The sequence below is a fragment of the Salmo trutta genome, chromosome 40 (assembly GCF_901001165.1).
Source record: "Salmo trutta chromosome 40, fSalTru1.1, whole genome shotgun sequence".
NCBI classification, from domain to species: Eukaryota; Metazoa; Chordata; class Actinopteri; order Salmoniformes; family Salmonidae; genus Salmo; species Salmo trutta.
In genome coordinates, this window is record NC_042996.1 from 20,166,244 (window position 1) to 20,178,336 (window position 12,093).

The 12,093-nt window shown below is 40.9% G+C and overlaps 2 protein-coding genes across 2 annotated transcripts in view; both read right to left on the bottom strand.

The window, feature by feature from the left end:
- Positions 1-3,631: 3,631 nt before the first annotated feature.
- The window catches only part of LOC115180618 (aldo-keto reductase family 1 member B1), a 29,707-nt gene continuing 21,245 nt past the window's right edge, over positions 3,632-12,093 (bottom strand). Inside the window, exon 11 of the mRNA XM_029742849.1 lies at positions 3,632-3,843. The gene's annotated coding sequence lies outside the window, so the exon portion shown is untranslated. The remainder of the gene's footprint in view (positions 3,844-12,093) is intronic.
- On the bottom strand, positions 3,947-5,643 carry LOC115180183 (aldose reductase-related protein 2-like). Its single transcript, XM_029742061.1, has 5 exons — positions 5,505-5,643; positions 4,693-4,799; positions 4,334-4,415; positions 4,133-4,216; positions 3,947-4,033 (listed from the first exon to the last, which is right to left on the bottom strand). The coding sequence occupies exons 1-5, from the start codon at positions 5,622-5,624 to the stop codon at positions 3,947-3,949; spliced, it is 480 nt and encodes a 159-aa protein (XP_029597921.1). The 5' UTR covers positions 5,625-5,643.

The following is a 12,093-nucleotide window of genomic DNA, read 5'->3' on the forward strand; positions in this document are numbered from 1 at the left end:
AACAAGCTGGATGCAGTCTATCACAGTGCCATCCGTTTTGTCACCAAAGCCCCATATACAACCCACCACTGCGACCTGTATGCTCTCGTTGGCTGGCCTTCACTTCATAATCGTCGCCAAACACATTGGCTCCAGGTCATCTACAAGACCCTGCTAGGTAAAGTCCCCCCTTATCTCCGCTCACTGGTCACCATAGCAGCACCCACCTGTAGCACGCGCTCCAGCAGGTATATCTCTCTGGTCACCCCTAAAGCCAACTCCTCCTTTGGTCGTCTCTCCTTCCAGTTCTCAGCTGCCAATGACTGGAACGAACTACAAAAATCTCTAAAACTGGAAACACTTATCTCCCTCACTAGCTTTAAGCACCAGCTGTCAGAGCAGCTCACAGATCTCTGCACCTGTACATAGCCCATCTTTAATTGAGCCCAAACTACTACCTTTTCCCCTACTGTATTTATTTATTTTATTTATTTTGCTCCTTTGCACCATATTATTTATATTTTAACTTTTAACTTTCTTCAAACTACAAATCTACCATTCCAGTGTTTTTCTTGCCATACTTTATTTACTTTGCCACCATGGCATTTTTTTGCCTTTACCTCCATTATCTCACATCATTTGCTCACATTGTATATAGTCTTATTTTTTTCTACTGCATCATTGATTGTATGTTGTTTTACTCCATGTGTAACTCTGTGTTTTTGTATGTTGTCGAACTGCTTTGCTTTATCTTGGCCAGGTCGCAATTGTAAATGAGAACTTGTTCTCAACTTGCCTACCTGGTTAAATAAAGGTGAAATAAATAAAATAAATAAATAAATTTCGAATCCTAGAAGGGAACAATGCTGAGCTAAATGGAAGAAACAAAATAACCTTGTTAGGGTCTCCTCAGCTACTTCTTATTTCTCACATCTTCTGGGTTAGTTTATATTGAAGGAAGAGTCAAACTTACCGTATCTGATGAGGAGTATCAGTGTAAATCACCCTAAACCTGTATCAAAAAGTGCTCAATGAGCTGGCCTTTTTATTATGACTGTAGTGCCCTGAGGGTAACTGGTCTAGAGCTACACCTCCCTGACACTCTTAGCTGAGGGAAGTCCTAGGATAGGAAACTGGCACTACTGAACCTTTTGAACACATTACTATGCCAACTGAAATTAACCAATATCCTGTTAGACCACATTCTTTACTGTTTTTTTCGATTGCTTCAACACTGTGAACAAAACTGTGTGTGAAGGAGAGGCTCCTTCACTATAGACACTGGACTCTTCTAAATGTTTATGCAAGTATTTATTCAAGAGTGAGATGAGTTTGTTTTTTGTTTGTGTTTCAGTCATTCACCATTGTGGCTAAAGATGGCGCCTCACCTCTAGTCCTTGGGAAACTGCAGTATTTTGTTTTTTTTCTGTGTTATTTCTTACATTGTTAGCCCAGAACATTTTAAGTGTTATTACTATTGGATATCAGAGAGACGTCAACTTACCAGCACTTCGACCAGGAAAACGACTTTTGCAAAGCAGATCCTTTGTCCGTACCACCCAGGGCATTTGAACTGATCCCAGAGGCCGACCCAAAACAACGCCGCTAGAGAAGAGGTAGGTGGAGCGGTCTTCTGGTCAGACTTCGGAGGCGTGCACACCACCCACCGCTTCCGAGTATATTACTCGCAAATGTCCAGTGCAGTTGACGAAATTAGGGCAAGGGTTGCTTTCCATGGCTCTCTCGGGATATTCTGTCGGAGTCGTTAAAGCCATCTGGATTCTCGATGCTTCGCGCTGACAGGAATAAACATCTCTCTGGGAAGAAGGAGGGCGGGGGTGTATGATTCATGATTAACGACTCATGGTGTAATTGTAACAACATACAGGAACTCAAGTCCTTTTGTTCACCTGACCTAGAATTCCTCACAATCAAATGTGGAGGCTGAAGAAATTTGGCTTGTCACCTAAAACCCACAAACTTTTACAGATGCATAATTGAGAGCATCCTGTCGGGCTGTATCACCGCCTGGTACGGCAACTGCACCGCCCACAACCGCAGGGCTCTCCAGAGAGTGGTGCGGTCTGCACAACGCATCACAGGGGGCAAACTACCTGCCCTCCAGGACACTTACAGCACCCGATGTCACAGGAAGGCCAAAAAGATAATCAAGGACAACAACCACATGAGCCACTGCCTGTTCACCCCGTTACCATCCAGAAGGCGAGGTCAGTACAGGTGCATCAAAGCTGGGACCGAGAGACTGAAAAACAGCTTCTATCTCAAGGCCATCAGACTGTTAAACAGCCATCACTAGCACAGAGAGGCTACTGCCTACAGACATTAGTCACTTTAAAAATGCCACTTTAATAATGTTTACATATCTTGCATTACTCTTCCCATATGTATATACTGTATTACATATACAATACAGTATATATTGTATATACAATACACTATCCATTGCATCTTAGCCTGTGCCGCTCTGTCATTGCTCATCCATATATTTATATATTCTTATTCCATTCCTTTACTTAGATTTGTGTGTATTTGGTATCTGTTGTGGAATTGTTAGATATTACATGTTAGATATTGCTGCACTGTCTGACCTGGAAGCACAAGCATTTCGCTACACTCACAATAACATCTAATAACCATGTGTATGTGTCACGCCCTGACCTTAGAGATCCTTATTATTCTCTTTGTTTGGTTAGGTCAGGGTGTGACTCGGGTGGGAATATCTATGTTTTTGTATTTCTATGTTGGCCTGATATGGTTCCCAATCAGAGGCAGCTGTCATTCGTTGTCTCTGATTGGGGATCATATTTAGGCAGCCTTTTCCCACTGGGTGTCTGTGGTTAGTTGCCTGTGAGCATGCCATTTGGGTCACGTTTAGTTTCTGCTTTATTGTTTTGTTTGGTGAGTTTCATTTATTAAACTATGTGGAACTCTACGTACAGTGCGCCTTGGTCTCCTTCTTACGACGAACGTGACAGTATGTGACCAATAAAATTTGATTTGATATTATAGCGCTTTCAATCAGTATCACCTCATGCAGTTAATTGTTTGGTTAATTGTTTAAATAATACTTAATTGAGGTTGGCAGTTGCAGGTGTATATAATTAACTCATTGTTCAAGGCAGAGTATAAAATGGGTATGTTCAGAATGTTCAAAAGCAGATTCCACTTCCAGGACTTCAGAACAGAATTCACGAAAGAAGGAAGAAAGTGGAACATATTAATACATATGGAGTGGGGGATTGAACAAGCCTTCTGGAAGATCTGGTGAAGGAGAAGATGGCAGATTAAGGGGAAAAGTTTGGGCCACATCCTGAGGATGAAAAGGATGATTGTGGGATTGAGGTTTGTAGACTGGAGAGAATGGATCCTTGCATTTTGGCTGATCCATATGTGTTGTCAGGTTGGGTGGAGAAGAGGTTGGGGACTGTTGAGTTGGTGAGAGTAACTTGGAGTGGACTAGTGATGATTTATTGTGTCTTCAGTCCAGAGGGAGCGGGTGCTCTGGATCACGCGATTAGGTACAAGAAATGTAACTTGCTTTGCTCTCCGGAGCATGGCACCGTTGAAAGGAGTGTTAACAGGGTGGAGCTAAATGTTGAGGATCAGTTGAAATTGAACATTCCTAATGACCATTGTGCATTAGGCTAGGTTAGCAGGCTATAACATAAGTCAGAGTGTATATGTCATGAGAAATACAATAGTGCAACACACAGACACTAAATCAGTCAATCGCTAGAAACTAGCTCAAGGGTGGCTGTTATGCATATTGTCTTAAAGGGAGAAATAAGAATGAATCTGAACGAGAACAGAGAGAGGGCAGACATCTCAACCAAGTTATAGCACCAGATGTAACGTTCCTTAAAATTCAGCATCGAAGGGGTACTTATTTAAACAGTTTCAGCCTCTGACAATACAGTACATTGGTCAAAATGAACCACGTAGGGTCTCACCCTGTCATTGGGCAGACTCTCCAGTTCCTGTTGAAGCCCAGAATGGTCTTCATTTCCTCGTCGCTCAACACAAAGTCAAACACCTGCATGGTTCAAAAAGACAATTACCCCAAAGCCACCCGTGTGAACTAAATCAGATGACACACCTCTTCAAATAACGGAGAATTTATGGGAGATAATACCTTGAAATTCTCCTGGATACGTGTGGGGGTGATAGACTTGGGAATCACAATCGTGTTCCGTTGGATTTGGAAGCGGATCAGGACCTGAAGTGAGGATGACAGAGAGAAAAGCGGACATGTAAATGGGATCCCAGGTTAAAGAAAATATGAGTATGGTTCGGGTTGGCTCGATAGTGTGAAAAGGGTATTAGAGTACAGTACCTGGGCAGAGGTCTTCTTGTGTTTCTCAGCGATGGCCTTGATGTTGGGATCCTCCAGCAGCGAAGGGTCCTCTGGTTTGGCCCTGTTATTGACACACAGTGTTACAATCTTTTCACAGGGACAACTGTAAATGTCTGTATGTTCATAATTCATGTACAAGGTGAATGTACACTGACTATACCAAACATTAGGAACACCTTCCTAAAATTGAGTTGAAATATTGGATTTAACAAGTAACATAAATAAGGGATCATAGCTTTCACCTGGTCAGTCTGTCATGGAAAGAACAGGTGTTCTTAATGTTTTGTATACTCAGTGTATATCTCTCAGGTATTATTAGTTGAAGTATATGCCCTCACCATGGTCTGTCTGGGGAACCCAGGGGGCTGTAAGCTGTCACAGAGATGCCCTTAGAGTGACAGTAGTTGATCAACTTCTCCTGGTTCAGATAGGGGTGGCATTCAACCTGGCAGTAGAAATAATTAGAGGTTATTCACTTCACCTACAGTTCTTATTACAACACATGGGATGTACTGTAGCATTAGAGAATTAGTGGATTGGAATTTTACGTTCATAAACATACAGAATTAAATTATATGGTGGATTACAAATAAATAACATTTATTTTAATTAAGACCCTTTGTTTATTAAGGTCAAATAAGCCCAATAAAGTTTTGCTGTTTATTCGGGAAGCTGTTCAGTATGGTGACAATAGAAAGCACAAGAAGGTCTGTCCACTCAAATAATCAGATTGATATGTACCTGTTAATCAGGATGTCTATTGGGATAGATGTGCCTGCAAAACAGCAGGAATATAAGGTCACCAAAGCATTGCTGCCTTGCCTCAGGGAAAGAGGCTGCCTATAAGGCACTAAACAGGCCTCTACCTGACCAAGCGGTCACTGTGAATAAGACAATAGGGCAGGGATATTGACAAATGAGGCCTCTGTCCCTTGAGGGAGGGTTTAAAACAAGCGTTGGGTGCTCAGTGTCCTGAAAAGTCTAATTTAGAAAAAGGTTGAGGGATACAAGATACAATTAACATCACATTAGATTATAGGATCAGCATTGTGTGCTTCACAATGTATGGTGTTGATCCCAGGCTTGTGAGCTTTTTGAGTGACTATCGCCATCAGTAAACACTCATTCAGTAATGAAGGAAAGTCAGTACCTGGTTGTTGGCAGGTTTATACTTGAGGCCTGGCTTGTTCAGGATGGAATCAATCTGGTCTTTGTTAAAGTTGGAGACACCGATAGCCTTGACCAGTCCAGCATCCACCAGCTCCTCCATAGCCTAGTATACAGGACAACACGGCATCCCCAATGTGTGATAGATTACAATAAACTCAGGGTTGTATTCATTAGGGCACACAACGGAAAACAAAAATGAGCATTTCTTATTGGACCAGGTAGTCCCTGTTTCAGTCCGTTTGGTGTCTAATGAATATAACCCAGTTGAAGTGATGTTAAATTGAAGAGAACTGTACAGTGTCCTATAGTGTCTTAGAGGACGCGTCCTCTCGCACTGACTCACCACACATGTCTCTAGGAATTCTGGATCTTTGGATCTTTTCATTGTCAGTAAGGTGCGTACGAGGCCAATTATCAACTTGGTCACAAGACTCATGTTTGTAGATTTGTTCATATGATTTCCCACTAGACGCCAGGCAGACAAAGAGCTCCATACGGGCTGAAGGCGTGTCATGTGCATGCTCTGTATGGTGACCAATGTCATGCTAGTACTATCATTTGTTCTGGGTGTGCTCTTACTCAACTGCCACACTTCTCCATGACACTTCAATTTGACCATAGGCTATATTGGCATTTCAATTGTAATTCAACACGTGCTGCAGCAGTCTAATATTACTGTATTACAACACTTTAACCTCTACGGGCCACGGTGGCAGTATTGAGAATTTTGAAAAAAATACATGCCCATTTTTAACTGCCTCCTACACCAACTCAGAAGCTAGGATATGCATATTATTAACACATTCGGATAGAAAACACTCTGAATTTTCTAAAACAGTTTGAATGGTGTCTGTAAGTATAACAAAACTCATATTGCAGGCAAAAACCTGAGAAAAATAGATTTAAAAAAATGAGAATTTTGTGGCTGTACTATTTAGTGTCATTGTTTATTAGATACCATAGTGAGAAAGGATTCAGTTCGCAACTCCTACGGATTCCACTAGATGTCAGCGATCTTTATAAAGTTGTTTGAAGCTTCCATGATTAACAGGGAGCAAATAAGAATGCATTGAAGTTGACGTCCGTGGGATGTCGTCACTTCCATTATGGCCTGCACCTGCGCAATCATGAGACACGGGACATTTTTCAAAAACGTTTTTCTAGACACAGGTGAGGTCGGGTTGAAACATTACTGATGTTTCACGTTAAAAATGGCTCTAAAGATTGATGCTAAACAACGTTTGACATGTTTGAACAAACATAAATAGATTATTTTTGTAACTTTTTTAACTTTTTGCCGTGACTTCACACACCCCCCCCGCGTTACTTTTTAGTAGCCACCGAAGCGCTAACAACATGGAACAACTTGGAGTTCTTTGGACATCAATTATGAACTTTGTCAAAAGAAACCACATTTGTTGTGGACCTGGAATTCCTGGAACTGCCAATGGATGAAGATAATCAAAGGTAATGGATTATTGACAATAGTATTATTGATATTACATGGTTACAAGATGATGCTAAGCTAATTAGGCTAGCTTATTGTTCTTAGCACAGCACCTGGTTTATTGCAACTTGTGATTTCCCTGTAAAGTTATTTTGAAATCTGGCAAGACAGTATCATTTACGAAATGTTAAACTATAATTATTTGAATGACAATATTATAATTTACCAATGTTTTCGAATAGTAATTTTGAAAATTGTAACGTTGTTCACCGGAAGCATTTCAGAGAAGAAAAAAATCTGAATTTCACAGCTACTGTAAAATGCGGTTTTTGGATATAAATATGAACTTGATGGAACAAAAAATGCATGTATTGTATAACATAATGTCCTAGGAGTGTCATCTGATGGAGATTGTCAAAGGTTGGTGCATAATTTTAGCTGGTTTCTGCTTTTGGTGACGCCTGACCTTGAATTGAAAATGGATGTTTGTACTTTTGTGGCTATGTACTGTCCTAACATAATCTAACTTTATGCTTTTGCCGTAAAGCCTCTTTGAAAATCGGACAATGTGGTTAGATTAAGGAGATGTTTATCTTTTAAATGATGTAAAATAGTTGATTGTTTGAGAAATTGAAATTATTAGATTTTTGATGTTTTGAATTTCCAGCCTTGCTAGCAATCCCGTCTCAGGGTTCATTGCTAACCCGTGGCCTCAACAAGTTTTAACAAAGACCAGATTGAATACATACTGAACAAGCCAGGGCTCAAGTACCAACCTGCCTGCTACTGAGTCATATACAGGTGGCATTCATTCTGAAAGGACAAAAACAAAGATGCGCCGTTGGTAATACAGAGATGGGGCAATAATACCTTGATACAAACTGTACTGACTTGTTTTGTCTATCTTGATCACCACAGACTGCAGTACCTGGTTGAGGACCATGGTGAGATAGATCACACTTTTATAAGATATTCCTGATGTGTATAAAGTCGAGGTTATAGAATTACACTGAAATGATTGAAAACATTCATGGTATGTAATTGGTTATTGACAATGTTTCAATGAGTGTGTGCAGTGTTGGACCCTATTCTTTCCCCACTTACAGATTTTTTTTCAGACCCCACCCACCATTAAAAATGATGTGTGTTTGACTTCATGTCAACATAAGGAAGACTAAAATAGAGCCATCTAAAATAGAGCCATCTCAGCTTGAGGACCAAAAATAAAGGCCATCGCTGATAAGCACAATAAGACCACAGCACAGGTATGAGAGAAACAACACTTTCCCTTAATTCTGCCTTTAGTGACATACTGTAGCAAGATTTGATCCTGTATTTTAAGCCTTATTCAGAAATATTGAATTACACCAAAAATGAAAGCAATTGTCTGAGGATGGTGGTGGACCATCTGACAGAAAAAGGAAAGGGGAGACCATAAAAAAAGGTTAAAATCCAGGCATGTCACATGATTTCACTAAACCCAAGGCCCTAGCTATAGGGAATACAAAGGGCAGAACAAACCTTGTTCTCAACCACGCCTACTCCTGTCATGATTCGTGAAATTCTCAATTTTCAACAAAAGTCCATTCAAGTTGAGGTTAACACAGCTTCAAAGAACCTTACAGTACAATGATATATGCAGATAGATTTATATACAATGATTCGCCTATGTATGAAATTGGTTATGGGTCGCATGTGTAAAGCTTTAAAAGAAAGCAGCTAGGGGTTAGAATGGGGACAATCAATTGTCAAGGTTTTGGCTGCTGTTTTCCAAAACAAGTCTCTTCTGACATAAGAATCATTGTTTTGAAACCATGTCATCGGGACGTGGGTCCAACACTCACATGGTAACAGTTACATTCTTTGGCTGGGTAAAAGGAGTCTTGGTCTAAGGTCAGTCAAGGGACCAATCTCTGTTCTTATCTCCACAGGTCCTTATCCACTTTCAAATCCAGGGAAATTGTCACGTCCTGACCATAGAGTGCTCTTATTTTCTATGGTAGAGTAGGTCAGGGCGTGACTGATTTTTTTAATCTAGTTTAATTTTTCTATGTTGTGTTCTAGTTTCTTTTTTCTATGTTGGGTTTTTGTATGATTCCCAATTAGAGGCAGCTGATCATCATTGTCTCTAATTGGGGATCATATTTAAGTAGTTGTTTTTCCCACTTGTGTTTGTGGGAGATTATTTTTGAGTTAGTGCATGTTGCACCTCTGTCGTCACGGTTTGTGTTTTGTTTATAGTTTATTGTTTGTCTTGCAAAGTTTCACATTCAAATAAAAGATGTGGAACTATACTCATGCTGCGCCTTGGTCCGTTCCTACACACAATGATGACAGGAATGTGATCGTCATTCCCAAGTCGGCTACACCTTCCTGGATCAAGGAAAATGTTCAGGTATTTTTTGACAATTATAACTGGATGGCGTTGGTCGCTCAGAGGTTCAATCCCTGCCTCCTAACCTAGAGGTTCTAGGTTCATATCTTGTCTGTTTTCTGCAGCTTTCAATGTCAAATATACAAAGAGCCGTGTTCTAAGTGTGGAAGTGCCGTTGGCTCTGGTAAGAATCTTACCTCTGATGTACGGGATTGTAGGTTCGATCCCAGGCTCAGCTGACTCTCCGGGATAGTTGGAAGGCTGTCAGAACTCATGGTGGTAAATACCTGGGCTCCCGCCTGTGAAAAGATAAAATTTGAGAAAAACACCTGGAAAAAGTGGGCACTTAGTTTAAATGAAGACGTGCCTATATTTAAAATTACAGTCCATTTGGAAAGTATTCAGACCCCTTCACTTTTCCAACATTTTGTTACGTTATAGCCTTATTCTAAAATGTTTTAAATAGTTAATTCCCCTCATCAATCTACACATAATACCCCATAATGACAAAGCAAAACTGGTTTGTCATTTTATTTTGCAAATAAATAACTAAAAATAACAGAAATATCACAATTACATAAGTATTCAGACTCTTTACTCAGTACTTTGTTGAAGCAGTTTTGACAGCAATTACAGCCTCGACTCTTCTTGAGTATGACACTACAAGCTTGGCACACCTGTATTTGGGGAGTTTCTCCTATTCTTCTCTGCAGATCCTCTCAAGCTCTGTCAGGTTGGATGGGGAGCGTCGCTGCACAACTATTTTCAGGTCTCTCCACAGATGGGTGTGGCAGGTTCAAGTCCGGGCTCTGGCTGGGCCCCTCAATTTCATTCAGAGACTCGAAGCCACTCCTGAGTTGTCTGCGCTGTGTGCTTAGGGTCCTGTTGAAAGGTTAACCTTCGCCCCATATTGAGAGTTTTACACAAACGGACAAGAGATCCATTTTGAACCTACATGCAAGGCAGGGATTTAACCTGGGAGCCACTGAGACCTAGACACGTTTACCTCTTCATATATTTGACATTGACAGTTTTTGAATTGTACTCAAAAAGAGAAAATGTCAGATTTGAACCCACAATCTTTTGGTTTCAAGCCACTGGATCCTTCACATTTCTACATTTGTTATTATGTCGCCTTCAAACAAATTTTTGACTTCGAGCTGAATGACGAAGACATGAAAGTCATCCTGGGTTTCAACAGGAACGGGAGAGGATTCACTATGGAATGGTGAGTCCACAGAGTTCCAGAGTGTCTAGATGCTGTCTTCAACCCCACTATCCTCTTTACCTGTTCTTCCCTGACGTACCCTCCTCCTCACTGCAGGGGCAACAAGCACAAAGACTTCCCTCTGCATGCAGAGTACTGAAACCTCAGAGTGGAACTGGAGCTAAAGACAGAGAAAGGACAATGACCTGACACCCACATTCCTATACTGTAGTGCCGGTCTTCCGGTCTGTGAAAAACACCGGGGTCATACAGCGAGAAGTCCAGTAGTTGTATATAGATTCAACCACTACTTTGACATTGTTCTTGAGATACAGAAAAGTTCAGGAGGCGAACAGAACGTCCACTGATAATGTCAGTGTGTAATGTAATACTGTTGAAGTCGGAAGTTTACATACACCTTAGCCAAATACATTTCAACTCAGTTTTTCACAATTCCTGACATGTAATCCTAGTAAAACTTCCCTGTCTTTGGTCAGTTACGATCACCACTTTATTTTAAGAATGTGAAATGTCAGAATAATAGTAGAGAGAATAATGTATTTAAGCTTTTATTTATTTCATTTTTTTATTATTTTATTCATTTCCCAGTGGGTCAGAAGTTTACATACACTCAATTAGTATTCGGTAGCATTGCCTTTAAATTGTTTAACTTGGGTCAAACGTTTCGGGTAGCCTTCCACAAGCTTCCCACAGTAAGTTGGGTGAATTTTGGCCCATTCCTCCTGACAGAGCTGGTTTAACCGAATCAGGTTTGTAGGCCTCCTTGCTCGCACACATTTTCAGTTCTGCCCACACATTTTCTATGGGATTGAGGTCAGGGCTTTGTGATGGCCACTCCAATACCTTGACTTTGTTGTCCTTAAGCCATTTTGCCACAACTTTGGAAGTATGCTTGGGTTCATTGTCCATTTGGAAGACCCATTTGCAACCAAGCTTTAACTTCCTGACTGATGTCTTAAGATGTTGCTTCAATATATCCACATAATTTTCCTTCCTCATTAAGCCATTTATTTTGTGAAGTGCACCAGTCCCTCCTGCAGCAAAGCACCCCCACAACATGATGCTGCCACCACCGTGCTTCACGGTTGGGATGGTGTTCTTCGGCTTGCAAGACTCCCTCTTTTTCCTCCGAACATAACGATTGTCATTATGGCCAAACAGTTCTATTTTTGTTTCATCAGACCAGAGAACATTTGTCCGATCTTTGTCCCCATGTGCAGTTGCAAACTGTAGTCTGGCTTTTTTATGGCGGTTTTGGAGCAGTGGCTTCTTCCTTGCTGAGCGGCCTTTCAGGTTATGTCGATATAGGACTCGTTTTACTGTGGATATAGATACTTTTGAACCTGTTTCCTCCAGCATCTTCACAAGGTCCTTTGCTGTTGTTCTGGGATTGATTTGCACTTTTCGCACCAAAGTACGTTCATCTCTAGGAGACAGAACGCATCTCCTTCCTGAGCAGGATGACGGCTGCGTGGTCCCATTGTGTTTATACTTGCGTACTATTGATTGTAGATGAATGT